At 32.2% G+C, this 25,572-nt stretch overlaps 7 protein-coding genes across 9 annotated transcripts; 4 read left to right on the top strand and 3 right to left on the bottom strand.

The window, feature by feature from the left end:
* The first annotated feature begins 140 nt into the window (after window positions 1–140).
* Window positions 141–2,897, top strand: LOC124494186 (uncharacterized). Its single transcript, XM_047057354.2, has 7 exons — window positions 141–765; window positions 826–1,033; window positions 1,098–1,223; window positions 1,298–1,494; window positions 1,557–2,097; window positions 2,171–2,245; window positions 2,308–2,897. The coding sequence occupies exons 1-7, from the start codon at window positions 565–567 to the stop codon at window positions 2,346–2,348; spliced, it is 1,389 nt and encodes a 462-aa protein (XP_046913310.1). The 5' UTR covers window positions 141–564; the 3' UTR covers window positions 2,349–2,897.
* A 1,775-nt stretch (window positions 2,898–4,672) lies between these two features.
* LOC124494184 (serine/threonine-protein kinase RIO3) lies at window positions 4,673–6,997 on the top strand. The gene is made up of 4 exons (XM_047057353.2): window positions 4,673–6,055; window positions 6,122–6,457; window positions 6,515–6,631; window positions 6,696–6,997. The coding sequence occupies exons 1-4, from the start codon at window positions 4,979–4,981 to the stop codon at window positions 6,834–6,836; spliced, it is 1,671 nt and encodes a 556-aa protein (XP_046913309.1). The 5' UTR covers window positions 4,673–4,978; the 3' UTR covers window positions 6,837–6,997.
* A 15-nt stretch (window positions 6,998–7,012) lies between these two features.
* Window positions 7,013–8,239, bottom strand: Spx (Spliceosomal protein on the X). The gene has a single exon (XM_047057358.2). It carries the CDS (start codon window positions 8,173–8,175, stop codon window positions 7,024–7,026), a length of 1,152 nt encoding a protein of 383 aa, XP_046913314.2. The 5' UTR covers window positions 8,176–8,239; the 3' UTR covers window positions 7,013–7,023.
* A 45-nt stretch (window positions 8,240–8,284) lies between these two features.
* On the bottom strand, window positions 8,285–13,952 carry melt (ventricular zone expressed PH domain-containing protein melted). 2 transcript variants are annotated; one of them, XM_047057347.2, is made up of 4 exons: window positions 12,338–13,952; window positions 12,104–12,248; window positions 9,757–12,033; window positions 8,285–9,689 (listed from the first exon to the last, which is right to left on the bottom strand). In XM_047057347.2, the coding sequence occupies exons 1-4, from the start codon at window positions 12,544–12,546 to the stop codon at window positions 9,477–9,479; spliced, it is 2,844 nt and encodes a 947-aa protein (XP_046913303.1). In that variant the 5' UTR covers window positions 12,547–13,952; the 3' UTR covers window positions 8,285–9,476. The 2 variants fall into 2 exon arrangements, with proteins under 2 accessions (XP_046913303.1, XP_046913304.1); XM_047057348.2 differs by having other exon boundaries at window positions 9,760–12,033.
* Window positions 13,953–14,028: 76 nt separating this feature from the next.
* LOC124494271 (dnaJ homolog subfamily C member 8) lies at window positions 14,029–15,085 on the bottom strand. The gene has a single exon (XM_047057444.2). The coding sequence runs from the start codon at window positions 14,955–14,957 to the stop codon at window positions 14,226–14,228; it is 732 nt and encodes a 243-aa protein (XP_046913400.1). The 5' UTR covers window positions 14,958–15,085; the 3' UTR covers window positions 14,029–14,225.
* A 63-nt stretch (window positions 15,086–15,148) lies between these two features.
* LOC124494270 (uncharacterized) lies at window positions 15,149–16,318 on the top strand. The gene is made up of 2 exons (XM_047057443.2): window positions 15,149–15,607; window positions 15,681–16,318. Exons 1-2 carry the CDS (start codon window positions 15,306–15,308, stop codon window positions 16,123–16,125), a joined length of 747 nt encoding a protein of 248 aa, XP_046913399.2. The 5' UTR covers window positions 15,149–15,305; the 3' UTR covers window positions 16,126–16,318.
* Window positions 16,319–16,530: 212 nt separating this feature from the next.
* On the top strand, window positions 16,531–24,260 carry Mi-2 (chromodomain-helicase-DNA-binding protein Mi-2 homolog). Of its 2 annotated transcripts, none has more exons than XM_047057415.2 (7): window positions 16,531–16,638; window positions 17,521–20,425; window positions 20,510–21,819; window positions 21,886–22,013; window positions 22,208–23,080; window positions 23,142–23,517; window positions 23,583–24,260. In XM_047057415.2, the coding sequence occupies exons 1-7, from the start codon at window positions 16,599–16,601 to the stop codon at window positions 23,690–23,692; spliced, it is 5,742 nt and encodes a 1,913-aa protein (XP_046913371.2). In that variant the 5' UTR covers window positions 16,531–16,598; the 3' UTR covers window positions 23,693–24,260. The 2 variants fall into 2 exon arrangements, with proteins under 2 accessions (XP_046913371.2, XP_075588035.1); XM_075731920.1 differs by lacking the exon at window positions 16,531–16,638 and adding an exon at window positions 17,227–17,365.
* Window positions 24,261–25,572: the final 1,312 nt, after the last annotated feature.

The raw sequence follows: 25,572 nt of genomic DNA, 5'->3' as shown, positions 1-25,572 counted from the left end.
ATGTTTGGAAACTGGATTTTTTTTTGGATGGCCAGAATGGTGGCGTCTTTTTTTAAATGTGTGTGTGTAAACTGCATCTACTGTATTGAATCTCACACACACACACATATCCGAATATAAGCTGATTATGGTAATTTCCTGGTTTGTTCTGGCTTGAAAAATATGTAGAAATATTTGAAACTAGAATAGACAACATTTAAGCATTCTGAATGATGATATGGAAGAAGAAGAAGAAAAAGAAGAAGAAAATCCTGTGATTCAATGCCCGTCTATGATGATGATGATGACCAGTAACCAGTTGATTTGTGTTGCATAGATAAATGGAAAGAGATTCGTTGTACGATCATCGTTATTATTCATTTGTCTTTTTTCTGTCTCTTAATTTTTAAATTTAACGAATAAAAAAATTTTTTTTCTCCATCATTACCATCAAATAATTGATTCAATTTGTTTCTGAAATCAATTCACAGCATTTCTTTGTTCTTGTTTTGATTTGTTTTCTTTTCATTCATATAATTCATTCATCAATCAGTGTTAATAACAACTAGTAATCAACCGATAATAATGATGCTGCTATCGTGTAGGCATCATTTCACATTGTGGACATTTATTGCCACCATTATTATAATCATTCTGGTACAACTAGTCGATCATGGTCAATGTCAATTACGGCCAATATCATTGCCGGGAATATTTTCGGCCATTAGATATCAGAATACGGCTTGTGATGGTGAAAATGAAGAGACTGGTCTCTGTCTTTACGAGGTATGATTTTCATCGATTGATTGATTGAAATCATATTCATTATTTTTTTTTCTCATTCAGAGTGAATGTCTGAACCGTAAAGGTGCCGTTATTGGTCGATGTGCAAATGGTTTTGCTGCGTGTTGTTCATTTAAATTTACATGTGGTGGTGAAACCAATCAGAATGAAACATTTTTCGTTAATAAACAATATCCAGGTTATGAAAACGAGACAAATACTTGTCAAGTGACCATTAAAAAATTGGAAAATATCTGCCAACTACGGTTGGGTATGTGTTCGGCATTTCCATTAATTTGGTTATATTGAATTGATAATAATTTTTTTCGGTTTAGATTTCGAAGAATTTTCAATGTCACAACCGGATGAGAATGGATTTTGTACGACCGATTCGTTTATGGTTCGTACAACAGTCGGTGAACGTTTACCAATTATATGCGGTGAAAATGCTGGTCAACATAGTAAGCTGAATTTTAATTTTAATTTGAATTTATCTATTTAAGTGATTGTGATAATTTAATTTTTTTTTTATTAGTTTATATTGACATGGGACAAGGTAGCAAAAATCCGGTAGTATTATCAATTGTAACAAATGGAGCTCGTGTGTTGCGAAAATGGAAAATCAAAATAAATATGATCACTTGTAATAGTTTGGATATGGCTCCTTCTGGCTGTTTACAATATTATCGATCGGCCACAGATGTTATACGTAGTTTTAATTTTGGACCAAAAGTATGCATAGATTATTTTCCTGACTTGATTGTTTATTTTTTTATTACAAAAAATTTTTTCAGCTTGAATATCGGGCACGATATTTAGCCAATTTACGTTACACAACTTGTATTCGTACTGAGGAAAATTTCTGTGCAATCAAATGGGAAACTGAAAATCCAGGAATGTTTATGTTTGGTGCACCATTCGAAGGCAAAGATAATGAATATAGTGATTGTTCACAATCATTCCCATTCTTTGGAATGCAAGGGAAAACCGAAGATAGTGAACCAGTTATCAATTCGACAGCAACACAAATGACGTTGTATGGATTGAATGATAATCAAGAAACTGTTTCACCATCTGTGACAACAATGACACCATCAACAGTGACAGAAAATTCATTGATAATGGCAGAGAATCGTGAAGATAATATGTCGGAAAAGAATAATCCAACCCTTGATAAGGATTCCTTATATATTCACAGATGTCAAAACGGTGCCAGTGGTGTTCAATGTAATTTCGATGATTTTATTGGTATCGATCAAGGATCGATCGAAGGTACTGGACAGGGTGAGGATCGTTTCTGTGGTGCACGATTGCTTGAACATGATTTCATCATCTGTAAGTATATAAATAGTAATTTTTGTTTGTCATTTTTAAACAAAACAAAAAAATATCAATTTTCACTTTGTAGCTCGTTCAAAACCATTTCAATTACGAGTACGATCAAATGGAGATCATTTTAGCAATGCAATCAATTCACAAGCAGGTAAAATAATTACCAATTTCTTATGGTTTCTTAGCAATTAATTACTTTTAATTTAATTTTAGGTTTTTCATTGAAATATACTCAACTACCATGCGTCATTTAGAGGGAAGGAAGGAAATGGGAGTGGCAAAAATTTTCTTTTTCAGTTTTTGATTGGGTCTGGTCCAAATTTTTTTTTATTTATTTATTAAATTGGTTGAAGAGAAAAATTATAATAATAATTCACCATTCATCATTCAACAATAATTCGATTTTTTTTCTTTAAATCTTTTCAAGCTTCCTATTTCTTTTCATTCATTCAACGACAATTATTGATTAAATAATATTCTGTAGTGTAATGATATGTTTAATTTTTCATTTAAAAAATTTCTTTTAATGTCATGTTTTTTTTTCAATGTAATGCAATAATGAATTTTGGTAAATTTTTTTGTTTGTTTGAAGTTTAAATTTTAAATTCTTTAACGATTCTTTAACGATTCTTTTTGTCGATTAACGTGAAAAGAAAAATGTTTTAGTTGTATTTGTGTGGTTCTCTCTCTCTGTTTTATTTTTTTTTCTTTGAATAATGATAATATTCAATTGATCGGAAAACTAAATTTTTTTTATAGAAAATTCCAATTACACTGAATAAAAAGATAATACAATTCGAAAATGGTAGAGTACAAATGTTTCGTTTTGTGTGTGTTGACATTCTCGTTCAAACAAAAAAAATTATTCGAATTTTCGTTCATTTTTCAAATTGGTTTTGTTAATAGAACACACAAATTTTTGTTCAAATTCATCTGTTTGTTCCAATTTTTTTTTTTGAACGAAACAAATTCATTAAACGAAAAACGAAATCATGCTTATCATCAAAAAAAATATTTATCCTATGCGACCATATAGAAAACGAGATATTGCATCAATTTTTCTACAAAATTTTGAAAATTTAAAATTCTTCAATTCACGATTAGAATTTTCATTATCCGATTATGAACATCGACAAATTTCGATTCGGTCATTACAAACAATTCAAAATTCAATTTGGATAACTACAATGGAAATTCTGACGATCATTACCTTTATAATTTGTATTATTTGGCCAAACAATGACTATACAATTTCTTTACGACTATTGGAACGAATAATCAAAATGGAACGAATAGATCTAATAATGATTAATTTGGTTTTTGCATTTGGTTTAGTTCATTGTTTTTGGCTTTATTCATTTAAACAGGCCACCACTTATCAATGTTCATTGATAGATTGTTGTTTAGCAAACAGTTCATGTACCGTTAATGATCGATTTTGTCCAGAATTTCGTTCATATTTAATAAATTTCTATGCAATAACTAACATGGTGGCTATCATCATAATTCGAACAATCATTTTCGCACATTTAATTTTATTAATCATTAATATTTATGCATACATTCATTTTTATCAATTGAACATATTGAGCTTGATACAATTGATCATTAGTTTACCACTTTATTCGATAACAGTTATTTATATTGCCTATATAATGAGTGAAATTTGTATGAACACAAATTTTCTAATATTCACAATGGTATTCATTGAATTACGATTAAAACAATTGTTCGAAATGACCAAAACGATGTTGGAAGATGATCACCGAAATATGAATCCATTTAAAATAAGAAATATTTTATATTGGAAAAAATTTCAAATGCAATATGTTCAACTTTATGCTGAAACAGCTAGATTGAATCAAACAACAAGTGTACATTTTGTATTCAATGAATTCATATCGAAATCAGCGATCATCACTGGAGCGGTATTTTATAGTCAACAAACATTAATGAATTCGGAAAATACTTTTGTTACTATAGTATCGATATCAATATTCTGCTTTATAAATGGATTATATTCACGTGCTTCACGTTTACCATCATATAATCAACGTTGTGTACGATCAATATTTGTTTGGATAGCTAGATCACAATTCAACAAATCGATACCGAATTATTATTTAAAACGAATCATTTTACGACATTTGATCAAATTAAATTTATTCATAACAACAATGACCAACAATCGTTTTGGTTTTACATGTGGTAGATTATTTTTCATCACCAAATTTCGTTATATAAATTTATTCATATTGAATTTTCATTTAATGATCAAATTTTATAAAAAAATTTGTATGAAATAAATAGATGATAGCACTAAATAATCTGAGAAATCATTAATAATTCTGAATTGAGAATTAATTTATTACCTTGACAACAACATATATGTGTCTATTACCTTTTGAAAATCATTCGAAATTTTTGTTTATCATTCTAAAGAATTATTTTCTTTTTAACTTTCACTGAAAATGAATGATTGAATGTTTTCCACGAAAGTTAAATGAATTTTTCAGTCCAAAAAATTTATTTCAAAAAGAAAATGAAAAAAAAAATCCAATGAACAACAGAACAATCGATACAATCGATTATGTCAAAATGAATTTTTGCATCTTTACGTTTTCTATACGTTTTTTTTCTGTTCCTCTTGCTTTAGATTTGGCTCATTGTGTTGGATTTATTCATACGGATTGCGTAAGAAAAACGTTTTCATCGTTTTATGTTGATAATTGTTGTGTCGATGTTGTGGTGCAATTGAGTTGTGGTGGCTAAGATTGTATATAAATACTTTGTTGTTGATTCTTGTATAAATTGTATAGTGTGACAGTCTTATATTGAATTGAATATATATAATTTAGTGCTTAAAAGAAATTGTTATAAAGAAATGTCGAATAAAACCTGGTCCGAATTAGTTAGCCAAAGTTCGATTGGCCAAGAACATCAACAACAATCATTAACATCGATTGAAACGTTATCACCACCACCACAACAACAACAATCCATTTCATTAAATGATATCATGTCCGAACAATTGGCATTGGATCTTAGTGTCAATCAATGTTCTTCCAGAGATTATAAACAAATTTCTAATCAATCTGAAAATCAAATTACACCCGATTATGAAAATCCATTGAATAATATGACCGAAGAATTAGAGTGTTCCAATGATGAAATGTTGGCAAAATTATTACAACATGAACTTGATCTTGAACATGATCGAATGTTAAAATTGGAAGAAAAACAATACAATGCTAATTCAAAAGTACAGCTATCATTTGAAAAACTTCGCCGCATACGTGATGAAGATCTTGGTGATTCTGATCTGGATGATGAGATTCATCATGAATACGGTGAAGAATCAAAACATTGGGATTTTTTTGAACAAAAAGAAAAACAAGCACCGAAAATTGGTAAACAAGGTTATGTGGTGGCCAAAAATGGTGAAGTTACCACTAAACATGATATTGAATTGAACAAATGTCGTAATGCTTGTAAGGTGATGGAATTTGAAAGCGATATACGAACCGGTGATGGTGGTGGATTTCCGATGAAATTATCGAATAATGTATACAATGCATTAAAAGTACATAGCATCAGTGAAGGAAAACGTATGGCTCGTTTGCACGAGAAAAAGGAAAAATCATCAGCAGAAAAAGCTGTCGATGCTAAAAGTAGAATTCTATTATTTAAATTGATTAACGGTGGCACTTTGGAAACGATGAATGGTATTATTGCCACCGGTAAAGAATCGGTAGTTATTCATGCTATTGGACAGAATATTGAAAAAGGTATTCCATTGGGTGAAGTGGCTGTTAAAGTTTTCAAAACAACCATCACCGAATTTCGTGAACGTATCCAATATATTGTTGGTGATCCAATTCTTGAACAAACGGGAAAATTATCTAAACAAAATCCAAAATTAACGATACCTTTATGGGCAGAAAAAGAAATGCACAATTTGGTGAGTTATATGAGTTTAATTTTGGACAAATTTATTTAAAAAAAAATAAATCTATAAAATAATTAGAATCGATTACGTAAATTTGGAATCGCCTGCCCTGAAGTTGTATTACTGAAAAAACATATCCTAATCATGACGTTTATTGGCCGTGAAGGCCGCCCTGCACCAACAATTAAAAATCTAAAATTTCCCGAAGAATTATTCAATAGAATTTGGACTGAAACTGAAAAATTAATGATACGATTGTACAAAGAATGTGATATGATTCACGCTGATCTAAGTGAATATAATCTATTGTGGTATGAGAATAAATTATGGTGTATTGATGTTTCACAATCAGTGCGAACTACACATCCAATGGCATTCAGATTCTTATGGAGAGATTGTGTCAATATTTGCAAGGTAAGATGAAAAATTTTTTTGTCTACAGAAAGCTAACCAATCAATATGTTTGTATAGTTTTTCTCAAAAAAATTATGCGACTTTAAATCACCTTGCAAACTATTTGAAACGATTACGGGCAAAAATATGAGCGAATTGGAACATGATGCCGTTGTCATTGAATTATTCGACAAGGTATTATTTGAATCAATGTTGTTGTCATAGATTTTCTTATTTCATTTTTTACAATTATACACAGATGGAAAACTATGAGAAAAGTAGAAAAAATGTTGACATTTGCTCTTTTGAAACGAAACAACAATGTGAACCGGATATGTTTGATGAATTGTTTGAAAAAGCATTACAACAGAATCGTGCCGAAGGTTTTGTAAAGGCATAGACATTGTTCCTGGATATGTGGCAAAGAATTCATTATTGATTGATTTATGTGTGAGCAATTTTTGGAATCGAATTAATTTTTTTGAAAAAAATTTTATTAAAATTTTGTATGTTGATGGCAATAAATTTTTTTGTGAATAAATCTATCCATTCTGTACAAAATCAATTTTTTCGTTCAATTTTAATTATTAACCCGAAGAAGGGGGTGGTGGTGGAGGAGGTATACCAAACCCATGAATGTTTGCTCCTGGAAAGGGTGATGGTGGAGGAGGAGGAGGTGGTACTAGGTGCGGATGTGGATGACCATTCGGCATCATCATGGGTGGTGGTGGAGGTGGGGGAGCCATTGCCATCATAGCTGATGCTCCCGGTTGCGATTGACCAGATGGAGGAGGAGGAGGTGGTGGTGGTGGCGGCATCGCCATCAAATGTTGATGATGATTGATCATAGGTGGTGGAGGAGGTGGTGGTGGTGGTGGCATTGCCGCCGGAAGACCATGTTGCCAATTCAACATATTCATGGCCATCATATTCATTGTTGCGGCCGGATCAGTTGCTTCTTGTCCATGGTAATACATGTTGACTGCCGGTGGTGGTGGTGGTGGCATAGTTGGAATGGTTGAAGATGCAGCTGCTGGAACCATCATTGGAGCCATCATTGGTGCCGCAACAGCTGCAGTTGTCGGGGCCGTTGGTGGAGCATCGGCAAACAATTGATGAGGTCGATCAGCCTGAGCTAATGGATTTTGAGCGGCCAATAATCGTTCGGCAGCCGAACCATGACGTTCACCTTTGGCATCTTTTTTGAATGCATAGCTAATCGTTATAGGCCTATTACAAAGATATTGGCCATTCATCGCTTCAATAGCGGCATCTGATGCTTCGAAACTGGCAAAATTAATGAATGCATAGCCTTTTGAATTTCCTGTTTCCGGATCACGCATAATTTTCGGTGTTTGAAGTATAACACCAAAAGCAGAGAAAGTATCGTATAAAAGTTTTTCATCCACTTCTGGATCAAGATTACCGATGAAAACATTTGCACCAACATCCAAATTTTTCTGATGTGCCGATGCTTTATTCACACGAATCGGTTTACCATAAAGTTTAATCATGTTCATAATTTTGATTCCATAATCGGCATCTTCTTCGCACATAAATTCAACGAAACCATAGCCTTGATGTAGATTGGTCACTCGATCTTTAGGCATATGAACATTGACGACAGGACCAGCTTGTACAAATAATTCCCATAAAATACTTTCATTAACTTTTTCATCAAGACCGCCGACATAGATTGTAGCATCCTGATTACGTTCAGCAATCGGACCGGCAGCCATAATTTATCGTTGAAAAACTTTGAGAGAAAAAACCTGATGAAATTATTTAAAAAAAAAATAAACACGCGAGAGCGCATTAATCAATTGAGGGTGCTCATCATATACAACGTTTTTTAATGAAAAAAAAAGATTTTATTCACAAGATGATTATAATGCTTGGTATAGAAAAACCGGATAGTTATTAAGAAATTAAATTAACAAAAAAAAACATAGGCAAAGATGTTGGATCAATTTTTCGTTTTAAAAAAATTTTTGAAATTCAATCAATTGATATTTTTCGGATTGAAAATCCAGAAATGAAGCTAACCAAAATTCGGGTAGATTATCTATTTGCTGTTGATGGTATGGAATTTCACCATTCTCATTATAATCGGATATCCGATTTGCGACAATTTTCAATCTTGAAATATTTTTTTCAAATATCGATTTTTTCAAATCCTTATCATTTACAAATAATGTTTTTCGACGATTTAGTGATGTATTATCAAGGGTCCGTTGAGAATTTTTTTGATTACAATTCGTTATTTTTTTCAATTTTATTCGTTTGATTGTTTTTATTTTTCGAAGATTATATATCACCTCTTTGGGTGCAATATTTGATTTTTGTGCACAATTTCTGATGTGATTGATATTTTTCGACGATTTACAACAAATCGGACAGTGTATGTAAACAATTTCTTCATCAAAATATTTTTCCATAACAATTGATGTATCATTAGATGATTTTATTCGCTGATCGACATTATCAATCACATTGATATCAAACTTTTCATCTTGAACTTGTCTGATAAAATCATCGATTGTTTTTTGCTTTTGATTTGTTGATAATGATTGGCTATTGTTGAATGGTGATATCAAAAGGATTTTATCATCATCATCATCATCATCGTATTGAAATTGTTCAATTTCATTGGTTTCAGCCATATTTTATCAAGATTATTCGTCATGTAAATTGAAATAAAATCATTAATCAATAATTGTAGATGATTTTCTTTTTCATTGAATTTAAAATATTGTTATTATTATTTGAAATGAAACAAACAAACTCATATTCGATTCACACTATCGGACGACACATGCGCATTGAATGCCAAAAATAATTATGATATGAATTTTTTTTTCCCCATTTAATGATCGAAAAATTTTAATTTTGTTTTCAATTTTCATATAAATAAAAGCTTTTATTGGATGATAAAAAAAACCTTTGTTTGTCAAAAGGTTGTTCGAAATGATGAATTGATAGATATAGATTAATGATTGATATTTATATAGCCATTATTGTTGATGTTATTATCGATATTTCATTGGTCTTTGGCTTGTGAATGTGCCATCGCTATGGAAAGACATTGCATCCATTCCTGATTGTTTTGACTGTTTTTTGCTTTCAATATATAAGTTTTATCATTGGTAAATATTTCAAATGCTTTCGGTATGGTACGACCACGTGAATTACCAATGGCACGAACACTCTGTACTTTACCCACTTCGATCGGTTGGCCATCTTTGTCGCCGGTCTATATTGTTTAAAAAAAAAATAAAATCTACGATTAGAATATCAGATCAGAATAAAACATTCGAAACCACCTCGTCTCGGTATAGATGAATTCCCGAAAGGGTAAAATATCTCGTACGCCAACGGCGAAAAAATTTCCATTTTCCTTTCTTTTCTTTTAACTGTCCTTCTATAACTGGTTCGGAATTCTTTAGAAATCCGGTTGCTTTATCCGGGTGATTGCACAGAAAACAGCCCCATAATTGCATGATGGCATTAAATTTAAAAACATCAAAATAACGATTCGAACGTAATTCATCGATAAGAATTTCTTGATCTTTAGCTGATGGAAAATTTGATGTGACCAACGTAAGAAATGATTTATTATCCACCTTTAAGGTTTCCCAACAATTTTTCAATGCATTCACCGATGGTTCACGTGTACAAAGTGATGATTTGGCTTTTGCTTGTAATGCTAGAAACATTAAATGTATCCATACACGAGCATTTTTCGTTTTCATTACAAAATAATTTCGGGTATAAAGACAATGTTCACCTTTGGCTTGACATGCGAAATAGATTTTCGCAATCTTTTTCGAACGTTTCTCTTCGATCGTACATTTAACAGGTAATGGGATTTTTACCAATACTTTTTGCATATATGTTTTGATTTTATCATTATGTTTTTCACAAAAATGTTGTACAGCATCACGCATTGGATATGGTTCGAAAACAGTTATCTGACGGGAATCATTCGATGATTGTTTAGACGTTAAATCATTCGATACACAAGTAGCTGCATTGGACATTGGTGAATATGAATTGGAATCGGATGAAATCACATGATGATGATGATGATGGTGATGATGATGATGAAGTGCTTTACTTAATTCTTTACCGACAATGCTACCAGTACCGACACCACCATTACCACTGTTTCGACCGATGAAATTTAATTCATTTTTACTTGAATTATTTTTAAGTGTATATGATCCAGATATCTGTTGCTGAAGTTGTGAATCAATCGAAGAATTGACATTTTTTGATGCAAGTTCTTTTTCTTGTAAAGCAAGCAAATATGATGATGATGCACTTTTCTGTGAACTAGACGGTGTATTCGTCGTATTCATTGATTCGATTGACATACGATTTATGTAATGACGACTAGCCGTATTCGATGATGATGATCCACCACCAGCATTAGTGCCACCACCACCACCACCGCCATTTCCACTTCCACTATTACCAACGACACTGACACCACCGGCTGATGCAACCAATGCTGTCAGACTTCGATGTACATTCGATGGTGGTTGATTATGTATCTGACTACCACCACTTACTACATGTAATCTTGGTATGCTACGATTCCAGATGTGAAATCCACTATTTCCGCCTAGTTTTCCACCGGTGGAACTAATGTTACTATTTGTATTTGTGCTACGACTCGATTGCTGCTGTTGTTGTTGGGCTGTAATAAGGCTCGAAATATCACTGCTGAGAAAACAATTCTTATTGACCGAATTGACAAGGTTATTGACCAAATTTGTACTTGATATTGAATCTGAATTGGAATTCACACGATTAGCTGATGAATTGTTTGTCTGATTGATCACATTTAATTGTTGAAGATACGATTGTACGGTCGATGATGTTGAATTTTCTGTCTGTGCAATGATAATGGACATAACGTTCGGCAACACTGATGGATAAACTTCGGAAATTGATTTAATCTGTTTTAATAATGTTATTGTTGTTCCGAGATCAGATTTTGATAGCTGTGATGTTAAAAATCGAACACAATCTTGGGCTTCGGAAATATTTAATTTGCCAACAATTCCAAGAAATTCGGCCGCTATCGATACCATTCCGGAATGAATCTCACATGAGGCAATCACTCGAGGAATGTAATCAATAAATTTTTTATTATTATGATGAGCCATATCAAGAAAAATCTGCATGGTCGTATAGGCCGTCTGTGGATGTTGAAGACAATCGCTAAGCTGATGAAGATCATCTTCAAGTATAGACGGTTTATGTTTAGAAATCAAAGCAAACAGATTAAGCAATGATGATTTTTCCGATGTATCGCATTGCGGTAAAAGGCAAACAAGTGCCATGATATGATCATGTATTGGTTCCTTATTGATCACATAGATTTTCGATAATACTCGTACCAATGAATAATTGCCACTGATTATCGAATCAATTATTGGCTGTATATATGGAGCCAATAGATCGGCATTATGTATGGCTGCCAATGATAAATAGCTAGATAGATTTCGACTAAGTTCTTTGTTGCCTCTATGAAGAAGTTTTACAGCAACTGGTACGGCCAAACACATGACAGATTTTTTGCTATGATTCTATTTGGAAAAAAAATTTAAAAAAAAACAACGGTAAACAGGATTTTCATTTGGGAGAAAAAAAACTAACCAAAAATATAAATGAAACAACTTCGCTTGCAATCTTAGCATGTGGTGGATCCTGATCACGATTTGTTGGTTTCAGATTATAAAGTAAACATGATTCAAGTAATGCTACTAATGCACGAGCATGTTCTTCAATTGTATTCGTATCTCTGTGGACAATAGAATTATGAAAAATAGAATCATCATCATCATTATATTTTTTATAACAATAACAATTTGCTGTGATTCATCAACATACCTAATGGCACTGATAATTCGTGTTAGACAAATTTCAACAACACTTTGATCATTATGACGATCAATATAATATGGTGAATTGCTTATCTTTTTTATTGTTGCCAATAATTCAGATAGATCTTTAACAATGGCACGATCATCGATGGCGAATAATTCACCAGCACGGCTAAGATCTTTTTTACTTAAAACTTCAACAAATAATGGATGCATTGTGAATGATGATTTACATTAATTTGTTGCTATCATATATTCAAAAAAAAAATGGATGGATGAATGTTATTGATTATTGTATTTGATGACATTGTCGTTTTTTTTTAATTTTTGTATACAAAATCATTTTTCAATCTATCAATATCAATCAATACATCATCTTATCAATTTAGATGAGAAAATGATGAGAACTAAAGAAGCACAAACACACTTAAACACAAACACACGTATAAAAAAAAACAAATCACAATAAATGGAGCAACAAGTTGATTACATCTTTTTCATCAACATATATATACTTATTATATTTGATGATGAATTCAGATTCAGAATGAAAACAAAAAAAAAATTGTTTCCATCATCCACCATTAACATATATCAACAATAATATGTTTGTCTGTGGCATCATCATAGAATATTGTTCAGTAATTCTGAATACAAATTCTCTTATGCTGATGACTCGAAAATTATTATTCGAATCAGATCAAACAGGAAAACTGTATTTTTTTGTATATATATACAACATCAACAGCAAAATGTTGCTAAAAATATTGCAGGCAATTATTATTATTATTATTTTTTTCTTCATTTGATCTATTCTTGTTCAAATTCGCTATATATATATGATGGGATATATCATTTCTAAACATCATCCATGACAACAATGATGATGATGGTGATGATGATGATTATGATGATGATAATAATGGTAAATGTTAAATAGTAGTAGTGGTGATGTTGTTGTTATTGTTGATATTTGATTATTGATATAGGTGGCCACCGGTTGTTTAACCAACACAATAATTGAATGAAAGATTCTTTTTTTTCTTCAATCTTCGTATAAATATATGGAGATGTATGTAATAAATATATATCTAATCTAATTTAATAATAAAAATGTAATGTAATGTTCAATTGAGCATCAACAATTGTTGACAAACACACAAATAGAAAAACTTTGATGAATTTGAAGAACCATTTCTTTGGCAACTTGTTGAATATTGAATAATATCCATCAACGTATCTCAAACAAACAAACAAAAAAAAACAAGAGATCATTTTTTAGAACTACGAGAAAAAAAACTTTTTTTTTGTTCATCGACAACACGAAAAGGTAACCTGTTCGACTTGATAACAAACAAACAAACAAGAGCCACGGAAAAAAAATCGAGTCATTATAATGAAGAATCGATCGAAAATAAAAAGAAGCCAAGCAGGGTCAGGCCAAGCTATATACAACATATCATAAATGTATGCATGGGCTCCAAACAAAACTTTAGCTGTAACAAGTTAGCCCCCAAACAAAATGAATGTGAGAAGCTTGCGCGGTTGTATATTATGGCATCAACCTGTTGATTGCTGCTGCCGCCATTTGATTTGAATTCGAATCATCATCATCATCATCATCATCATCAGATTCGAAATGTCAATCAGGTTAAATAAAATTCAAATAAACCAAAATATACCTTTGAAATTTGATAATTATAATTATAATTTTTTTTTATTTTCATTTTATTTTACAGCCATTAAACATTAATTGTTTATGAATTTATATGATTGATGATGATTGAATTCGATGATGATGGTTGAAATTGAAAAATCGTTTTTTCCTATACATCAAAATAGTGATGAAAAAAAACCAAACAAAATCTATAGAACAATGATGATGATTCAAAATATTATCGTCCTTCGGCCTTATGTTTTGGTGGTCGTATATCTTTACGTTTGAATTTAGCTTTTTTATTAAACGTATGCCAACTATCTACACGATTTTGGCGACTTTCTTCAAAATTTTTTTGCCATTCTTTTTCGGCTTCTTTTTGTTGTTGTTGTTCAATTTCTTCTTCACGTTGTCGTTTTTTCTCCTCTTGTACTTTATCTTGCATCATTCGTCGTTTACGTTCTTGTTCGGCAAATAATTTCATTATCACAACACGTAATGATTGTTTATATTTTTCTGGATCATCTTCATCGACACGAGGATCTTTTCGCGAAGGATTCAGTTGTTTCAAACGTTTTCGTTTTTCTTGAATTTCTTTATTTAATTTATATTTTGCTTCTTCAACAATTTCCAATGCTTTTGTACGACTTTTTTCATCTTCAAGTACTTTATATGCTTTGGTTAATGCATCAAATGCACGTTGTGCTCGTTCTTGATCATTTGGATTTTTATCAGGATGAAGAAGAATAGATAATTTTTTATACTGTTTCTTGATTCGTTCAATCGATGCATCTGGATCGACGAGTAATACTTCGAATGGATTTAGATTTGCATACGTTGATCCGGGTCGTAAAAGCCGTTGAATTTGTTGTTCTGATGTATAGATTGAATCTTGTTTTTCAATCGTTTTCACTTCGGAATAGAATGAATTAAATTCATTTCCACTACTACTACTACTACTGCTGGCCATTATTGTTGAAATAATAATTATTTTTAATTATTATATAATTTTAAGGCGATAATGATGATGGCCAAGAATCGACAATAAAATCGAAACTGCAAAATTCGATGAAAATTTTGTAAACAAAATGCAAGACATGTGAGACATTCACATATGACATGGTAATTTTTTCTATATAGAATTTTCACGAATAAATAAACACACATAAAATCACACATATGAGTCGAAAGTTTTGATGACTAAATATTGTTTTGTTTATCATCAAATTATTTATTTTTCATTCTTAATGACAATAACGATAAAATCAATGTGGAAATTAATTGTTATTGTTATTGAAGATTTATTATAAGAAGAAAAATGTCATTTATGAATGAAGAAAAATGGCTAAATGTAATCGGTTCCGATGGTATTAAAGATGAAATCGATGGTAATAGCACCGAAACCATGGTTATTCAGCTCAAAGATCTATCACCGGAAGATGTGCAAGAACCAAAAGTACGTATAATACCGAAGAAAACAAAACGAAATGCTTATTTTGTTAAAGATCAAAGTACAATGCTATCCGATGAGGATATGCATTATCAAATGATTAATACAAACGATATTGTCGATAAAAAACCATTGTTGCCCGAGCTTATCTATTGTGACGCCAAAATTAGGTATGTGTTTGTATGTTTATAAATTATTAATTTTTCCGGTTTTGATTAAAAAAAATCTCTTGTTTTCATTTAGTGAAAATTTTGATAAACTAATAAAAATTCCCGAAAGATTTTTGGCACCAAAACTTAATCCTTATTTCACAAGAAATCTAAAACGTATAAATGAATCGGATGTCGAAGATTTTCAAATAGATTATTCTGAACTACAAAGTTCATCAAAAGAATTACGACAATTGCGTAAAAAACTACTACTATCCAAACGAATGAAACAATCGATAAAAACAAAAAAGAGACCAACCGAGAAAATTCCTGTAATCAACAATGTAAAAGATATTCATCATGATCATTCAATGATCGAAACATTAAACTGCACAATTAATGTAAAGAATCATAGTCATAATAATAATCATAAAGAAAAAGATGATCAAACATCAATATTGAAAAACATTGACATAGATTTCAAACCAACAATATTGTTAGGTACAAAAACATATTCACGAAAAAAGTTTCACCAATGATGATGATGATGATGATAAGAATTTTCAAAAGAAATGAATTTTTTTTTTTTGCATAATTACTCCATATAAATTATTCACGTGTACATATTCTACGATTTGATTCCTATAATATTTATGTATAACGATATATTTCCTTTTTAAATATAATTTAATAAAAAAAAAGAATCAAATGATTGATTGATTAATTGATTAATGGCCAAGGGTATATCTCATATATTTACTCGAAATCACCATCGCATATAATATCTTGAACATTATTGAAATTAAATAAAGAATTTTCATAATTCTTGTCAATAGATGGTGTTGTTTTGTTTTATATCATTCATATTTCTCTGCTGCTAGCAATCGAACAATAAACGACTACAATTGACAATCGACGTAGCACCGTAAATGATATCGCATCTATTGATCTTTCTGGACAGACAGCTCTCGTTGCTTTATTGTATGTATTTGTGTATTTGCATCCGAAAAAAATGGGCCGAAAAGATGACGAAACTGATTCGCCCGGCAAATGTAAGTTGTCATTTTTGTTTTGTTCCAAATATTATCTCCATTTTTTCCGATAAATCAATTCATTCAATCATTATCAGTAATCATTTGAGAAAAGTTTTACTTTTTTTCGCCCAAAATTTCATTTTACTTTGCACAATTATTTCAAATGAAATTCAAAAATCAATCAAAAACATTCGTAACACACGTGGACTAATATGATTTTTAAACAATGTTTATATTTATATTTGCATGCCATTCTATTGACTATAATGTTTGCACTAGAATTAATTATCGTTATATCAAACAATTAATGAAAAATTTTCCAATCATCAATTAATTAATCCGAATCGAATCGAGCATATATATAAAATTGTTATCCTTAAGGATAACTATAAGCGTAACTATTTCTATAGCTCAATTGTTCTATTTTAACATAAAATAATTTTGCTCCGCCTTATTGTTAGTCGATCATTATGCTACTACCCTTTCGTAAAAATTTTCCGCCCCTTTTTATTTCTCGTACAAACAGTTACGAACAATGGAATCCCCTCTTTTTCTTGCCTATTGTTGTTTTTTTTTGTGTGTGTTTATTATACGGCGAAGGACGAATCGATATCTGATCGATTGTTCTTGATTCTTATAATACTGTTTTTTCAGTTATCTTCGAGTGTTCATTGTAGAAAAAATCACCCTCAGAATATTTGTAAAATTGTTATATCCCCCCCTTAATGAGGGTGTTATGTTTCAAGTAAGTTTCTTTGCTGCTAGAACAGTTATTTTTATTCTTCATTCGCTCTAATTTATCTTTTTGTTATCCATTATCCATCCACTATTCAATTAATTCGTATATTCATTAATTTATTTTCAATTTTAACTTATATATATTGTTTTTAATTTCTATAGCAAATGACAATAACGGTGATGATTATGATGACGACGACAAGATGATGATGATGTCAAATGAACAAGATGATACTGATATGGATGAACAACAACAACAACAATATCAACATCAATCCGAAGGCATGGATGATCAAAATTATGATGATGATAATGAATCAGCTGCAACGGAAACCGAAATGAATGATGCTGATGATCCAGAATATGAAGCTGATTTACGATCACATGGTAAACGAAAAACACGTGCCGGTGGTAGTGGTAAAGATTCATCATCATCATCAAGCAGGCGAAGTAAAAAGAAAAAACGTAAAAAAAGTCAACCGGATTATGATCAAGATTATGATGATGAAGATGAAGATGTTGATGATGGTGGTGCGGTTGGATATGTTGAAGAAGAATCATATCAATCAACATCAGGGAAATCAATATCGACACGAAAAGATAGTAAAAAAGAACGTGCACAAAAAAGTGTGTCAGAAATCTGCTTTGATCTCAACATTGAAGATATCGACTATGAATTCACTGAAGCTGATTATCAAAATTTGACAAGCTATAAAATATTCTCTCAGCATCTACGACCATTGATTGCAAATAAAAATCCGAAAATACCGATGAGTAAAATGGTAGTATTGATTTCGGCCAAGTGGCGTGAATTCTGTCAAAATAATTTATTTCAACAACAACAACAGAATTTGCCGATGATAATACCCTCTGATGAAAGTGGGGATACGCGTGGAAAATGTCGAAAATCAAAATCTGGTAAAGGTTTAGTACCATCGATTAAAATAAAGATTAGTAATATCGGTAAACGTAAACGTGCAAACAGTTCGGAAGAAGAAGAGGATAGTCCTGGTGAGATGAACAAAAGTGACGAAGAATTTGAAGCCGCTTTAGAAGAAGCTCAAATGCCATCACCATCAGCGAAAGATAGAAAAAAATCAAAGAAAAAAATGAAAAAACGTAAAAAAACAAAAACGACCGATAGTTTTCCAGGTCATGATTCTGAAGAGAATGGCTATGAAACTGACCATCAAGATTATTGTGAAGTTTGCCAACAAGGCGGTGAAATTATTCTTTGCGATACATGTCCACGAGCCTATCATTTAGTTTGTTTGGAGCCTGAATTAGAAGAAGCACCGGAAGGAAAATGGAGCTGTCCACATTGTGAAGGTGAAGGTATTCAAGATCAAGAAAATGATGACTCAATAGAACAACCGACCAATGATCATCATATGGAATTCTGTCGTGTTTGTAAAGATGGTGGTGAATTACTTTGTTGTGATGCATGTCCATTAGCCTATCATACATATTGCCTGAATCCACCGTTAGAAGTTGTACCAGATGGTGAATGGCGTTGTCCACGTTGTTCTGTTGAACCATTAAAAGGAAAAGTAGCCAAAATTCTTCATTGGCGTTGGGTGGAAAAGCCAAAGAAACCACCTCCAAAAATCGTTGAAACAAAAACTGAAGACGAAACAGCAGAAACGCAACAACAAGAAAAACAGGAAGAACAATCATCGACAATGATGGAGCCAGAACCAACGCCATCGACATCCAAAGCACCACCACTACTATCATCGGCTTCACATCATTTGCAAAAAGAGCGAGAGTTCTTTATTAAATGGCATGATATGAGCTATTGGCATTGTAGTTGGATTAGCGAACTTCAGCTTGAAGTATATCATCCATCTTTGTATCGAAACTATTGTCGTAAAAATGATATGGATGAGCCACCACCATTGGACGATGGATCAAGTTATGGTGAAGCCATATCAATCAGAGGAGAAGGTAGTGAAACCATTAATAATAGTAAACAACCCGAAGAAATTACGGCAGCTACTGGTATGAAGCGAAAAAAACTTAGACGAAATGATCGAAGTGACGTAAATCTTGAGGAACGATTTTATCGATACGGTATACGGCCAGATTGGCTCAACATACATCGAATTATTAATCACAAAGTGTTACGTGATGGCCGTTATATTTATCTTGTAAAATGGCGTGATCTTCCCTATGATCAAAGCTCGTGGGAATTTGAAGAATCGATTGAATTTCAAATTCCAGACATGAAGAAAGCTATTGATGATTATTGGGATTTAAGACAAGTAGCCGAAATAGCTGCTGGTAAATCCAAAAATCAAAAACTTCGTGGTCGTAGTAAAAAAAGAAGTGAGAGTTCCAAAGAAGAAGCAGGTGATGTCCAACAACTGCAACCTCGACGCTACAGTCCACCACCTGAAAAACCTATTGTTGATCCGAAAAAGAAATATGAACGACAACCTGAATATATTGATCATACCGGAATGGAACTCCATCCATATCAGCTTGAAGGTATCAATTGGTTGCGATATTCATGGGCTCATAGAACCGATACAATTTTGGCTGATGAAATGGGCCTTGGTAAAACCATTCAGACGATCGTATTTCTATATTCACTGTACAAAGAAGGTCATTGTCGTGGTCCGTTTCTTGTTTCAGCACCATTATCTACTATAATCAATTGGGAACGTGAATTTGAAGTATGGGCACCTGATTTCTATGTTGTCACATACATTGGGGATAAAGATAGCCGAGCTGTGATTCGTGAACATGAACTCAGCTTTGAAGATGGTGCCGTACGTAGTGGATCGAAAGCATCTCGAATGCGTAAAGATATTCCTATCAAATTTCATGTATTGCTCACATCATATGAATTGAATTGTATCGATGCAGCTACATTGAGTTCGATTGAATGGCAAATATTGGTCGTCGATGAAGCACATCGTCTAAAAAATAATCAATCAAAATATTTTCGTGTATTGAATACGTACAAGATTAATTACAAACTACTATTAACTGGTACACCATTACAGAATAATCTCGAAGAATTGTTTCATCTTTTGAACTTTTTAAGTTCAGAAAATTTCAAGTAAGTCTCACATTCTCTTTTTTGATTATATTGATATATTGATTGATATTGATTTCTACCTTTTTTTATTAAAAATTTTCGCAGTGATATGCAAGGATTTCTCAATGAATTCGCTGATCTATCTAAAGAAGATCAGGTGAAAAAATTACATGATCTACTTGGACCTCATCTTCTTCGTCGTTTGAAAGCTGATGTTCTTAAAGGCATACCTGCTAAAAGCGAATTCATTGTTCGTGTTGATTTGGCATCGATGCAGAAAAAATATTACAAATATATTCTTACTAGAAATTTCGAAGCACTTAATGCCAAAGGTAGTGGACATCAGGTTTCCCTCGTAAACATTATGATGGATTTGAAAAAATGTTGCAATCATCCCTACCTGTTTCCTGGTGCGGCTGTTGAAGCACCCAAATTACCAAATGGCCTTTATGAAATAAATGCCTTGACCAAAGCATGTGGGAAACTTATCTTATTACAAAAAATGTTGCGTAAACTATATGAACAAGGCCATCGAGTATTGATTTTTTCACAAATGACTAAAATGTTGGATATTCTTGAAGATTTTCTCGAAGGCGAAGGTTATAAATATGAACGAATTGATGGCGGCATTACCGGATCACTTCGACAAGAAGCCATTGATCGTTTCAACGCTCCAGGAGCACAACAGTTTTGTTTCCTTTTGTCCACCCGTGCTGGTGGTCTTGGTATCAATTTGGCTACAGCCGATACGGTCGTTATTTATGATTCGGATTGGAATCCACACAATGATATACAGGCATTTAGCCGTGCTCATCGTATTGGTCAATCAAACAAAGTGATGATCTATCGATTTGTCACTCGTGCATCGGTTGAAGAACGTATCACACAAGTGGCTAAAAAGAAAATGATGTTAACACATTTGGTAGTGAGACCTGGTATGGGTGGCCGTAGTGCTGCAATGTCCAAACAAGAACTCGATGATATTCTGCGATTTGGCACTGAAGATTTATTCAAAGATGAAGAAGGTGCTGAAGATAGTACAATTCATTATGATGATAAAGCTATCGAAGAACTTCTTGATCGAACAAAAGAAGGAATCGAGCAGAAAGAGCTTTGGGCTAATGAATATTTAAGTTCATTTAAAGTGGCATCTTATGTTACAAAAGATGCAGAGGATGAGGAACCTGAAACCGAAATCCTTAAACAAGATATTGAAAGTGCCGATCCAGCCTATTGGGAAAAACTTCTTCGTCATCATTATGAACAGCAACAAGAAGATCTCGCTCGAACATTGGGCAAAGGTAAACGGCTCCGTAAACAGGTCAACTATAATGATGCTATGGGTGGTTCGCAAGAAGATCAAAATTGGCAAGAAAATGTCTCAGATTACAATTCCGATTTCTCTGTTCCTTCAGGTATGGACTTTTGTATCAACTAATTGATTTTGTATTTATTTATTTATTTTTTAATTTTATTTCAAGACGGTGATGAAGATGATGAATATGATGAGAACAGAGAAGAGAAATTTATGCGTCGTAAATATCGTGATCGTAATGATAAAGATCGTCCGTTACCGCCATTATTGGCCAGGGTTGGTGGCAATATTGAGGTACGTATTTTTTTTTGCATTTGTTGCGACGCTTTTCCAGGATTGACATTACAAAGATATCTGGATTTTTTGATGTGTTTATCCTTTGGAAAATTTCGTCGCTATATTATGATTTGTGATGTTTAGAAAACAAATGCTCGACAAATAGTTTCGCAAAGTTTTAAAGGTAGTCACTAACATTTTTTTTGTTTTAGGTCTTGGGATTCAATGCTCGACAACGAAAAGCATTCCTGAACGCTATTATGCGTTACGGAATGCCACCGCAAGATGCATTCAATTCTCAATGGCTTGTTCGTGATCTTCGTGGTAAATCAGAAAAGAATTTTTGGGCCTATGTTTCATTATTTATGAGACATTTATGTGAACCTGGTCCTGACAACGCGGAAACGTTTGCCGACGGTGTTCCTCGAGAAGGTATCTCTAGGCAGCATGTTCTCACCCGTATCGGTGTCATGTCGTTGATTCGGAAGAAAGTCCAAGAATTTGAACATATCAATGGATTCATTTCGATGGAATTGCCAGAAATAATGATGCCTCCTCCACCTCCAAATAACAATGCTGAGGACCTTCAACAACCACAAACAAATGGAAAACTCGATGATTCGATAGACAATCAGACAGAGGGCGCTAAGACTAAAGAAATCAAAGATGAAGCTGCCGATGATCATGATGTTGATAAAGATAAAAAAGTGACTGAAGAGAGAGCAGGGACTGAAAACGAATCTGAAACCATGAACAAAAATGGTACCAGCGATAAAGAAAAAGATAAGGAAAATATTCCAACGGATTTATCCAGTGGTATTAAACCACAGCATCAAGCTGATATAAAATCATCGAAAAAAGATAGTAAAGATAATGGAGTACCAAGATTTATGTTCAACATTGCTGACGGTGGCTTCACCGAACTTCATTCCTTATGGACAAATGAGGAAAAAGCTGCATCCGGCCGTGAATATGAAATCTGGCATCGACGGCATGATTATTGGCTTCTTGCCGGCATCATTAAACATGGATATGGTCGCTGGCAAGATATACAAAATGATCCTGTCTTTGTTATCATAAATGAGGTAAGGTTTTTTGTAATCTATAGTTTTGTTTCAAATATCCAATCATTTTTTTAAATAATAGCCTTTCAAAATGGATGCTGGCAAAGGAAACTTTTTGGAAATCAAAAACAAATTCTTAGCACGGCGTTTCAAATTGCTTGAACAAGCATTGGTCATTGAAGAGCAATTACGTCGTGCTGCATATCTAAATTTAACCCAAGATATTAACCATCCTGTGATGGCATTGAATACTCGATTCGCCGAATTGGATAGTTATGTTGAATCACATAAAGATTTCGTTAAGGATTGTAGCCAAAAACCAGTGAACGCTATCTTGCATAAAGTATTGAATCAATTGGAAGAATTACTTTCGGACATGAAATCCGATGCTAGCCGATTACCAAATGCATTGGTTCGAATTCCGTCCGTTTCACAACGATTACAGTTATCGGAAAGAGGTAATTTCAAAAATATATGAAATTCTTTCCATTTCAATTATAATCATTTAAAATATTATTTTTAGGCATCCTGTCTCGATTGACCACGCAGCCACAACCATTTGTTGTCAATAACCACATGGATTTGGCTAATCAAGGACCAGCATTTAGTAATCTAACTACGGCCGCCAAGTGATGGTCATTTCAATATAGGTTCTTTTTTATTAATGATATCAAAAAATCTAGGAATTTCCTTTGATTCCTTTTTGCATTAACCATTCATCCCACTTGTTTGCATATGTCAATTTGGTCTCACATCCACTATCATTTAGTTTTATAATCATCATCATCATCATCCCTCCATTCATTCATTGTGACCATCACCATCAATTACTAATCATCTTTGGTTTTTAACTATATAATTCATAAATATTCTTTATTCTTGTACTATGTAAATTATTATCACAATTACACAGACTCAGCTAAAATACTTCTATACGCATTTTCAAATGACAACTTCAACTTTCTTCTAACAATTTGATATTTAAGATTGTTTTATTGAAAAAAATGATTTTTGTAGTCATCATTTTCAAAATCTCATCACACACACACACACACACATTATTATAATTTGTAATTTGTTTTACACAAACGCCCAAATTTACATTTATTGCAAGAATGATTAACGATTTGTCAAAATTTTAAAAAATTTCCTAAAAATTACTTATATCAATATGAATAAATTGATTATTAATATTAATAAATTGGATGTAAAGAAAAAAATCCCCTTTAAAAAAACATTACACCGTACAAGCGATACAAATAAAATAATTATGAAAAACTAAGAAAAACTTGAAATAATCGAGTGTGTGTGGGTGTGTGTGTGGGTGTCGAATCTAAAAATTTGAAAATAGTACAACAACAAAAAAAATCAAAATAGTAAATTATAGATAATCTTTTATATAATGATTCAAGAATCGATTTAATCGGTATGGTACCATCCATGGTTGACATATATAAATAGGGTACATTATTGTTAATTAGATTCATATTGTACGGTTGCATGGTCTACTGGTCATATTAGGATTATTAACAAATTATTATAATTTATCCATTCTGATATTATGCTGTTATGAATTTATGTGTGTGTGTGTGTGTGTGTGTGTGTACGAAAATGGGTGCAGATTCTATACATATAATGATAGATAGATATGTAGATAAATCAAGCTGTTACCTAATTTTTTTGTTCTAGAGAAAAATATAGATAATATAATGGAAACAAATTTTTTCTCGAAATAAAACGATTTGTGTATACGAAATATAATCATTGATATATGATAATGGACTTCTATATCTTTGACCCAGTTCAGGGCCAAATGGTTTTTCATATCTTTCATTCTATGAGAATAAACCATCTACAGATACCCATCCATCCACACGTTCGAGAGTGTGTTTGGGCAGATTCGTGTTTTGAATAAATAATCCATGATCGATGAACCACAATGATGATGATGGTCATGATAATGATGACGCACAACTGATTCAAGAATCAGAAATTTGTTTTTCTTTTGTTTTGTTGGAATTTATATATTTTTCTTGATTTAGGGTGACTATAATTTATTCATTCCGTGTTTTATTGTTGTTTTTGAATTTTTGGCTACCGAATTGCTTACTATTATGTAATACATATGCGATGTGGATTTGTATTCACCAGATTCAATTAATCATTGAATGGCATACAATTAAATGGCGATACCATTGGGAATTTTATTCTGTTTCATAACGTTGTTATTTGCTACAATTTTTTTGTTCGATTAGTTTGACAATTTGAAAATGATGATAATGATGGTAGAATCGGTCAATCTAAAGTTAAGTCAGTTTATAACCAAATTTCATTCCAAGTAGTGACTTAAATTCCATTAAAATTTAGACATAATCATCATCAATTATTAAATGCCTAATAGTATGGGAAAAATGAAACAGTCATCATGTTTTTTAAATTATTTCGTTAGAATAATAAATGAGAAAAAAAATATAATATAATCCTATATAAGCGTAATATATTCGATTAATAAA

Source organism: Dermatophagoides farinae, chromosome 6 (genome assembly GCF_024713945.1).
Source record: "Dermatophagoides farinae isolate YC_2012a chromosome 6, ASM2471394v1, whole genome shotgun sequence".
Taxonomy (NCBI): domain Eukaryota; kingdom Metazoa; phylum Arthropoda; class Arachnida; order Sarcoptiformes; family Pyroglyphidae; genus Dermatophagoides; species Dermatophagoides farinae.
This window is presented reverse-complemented; position numbering and strand designations above follow the sequence as displayed.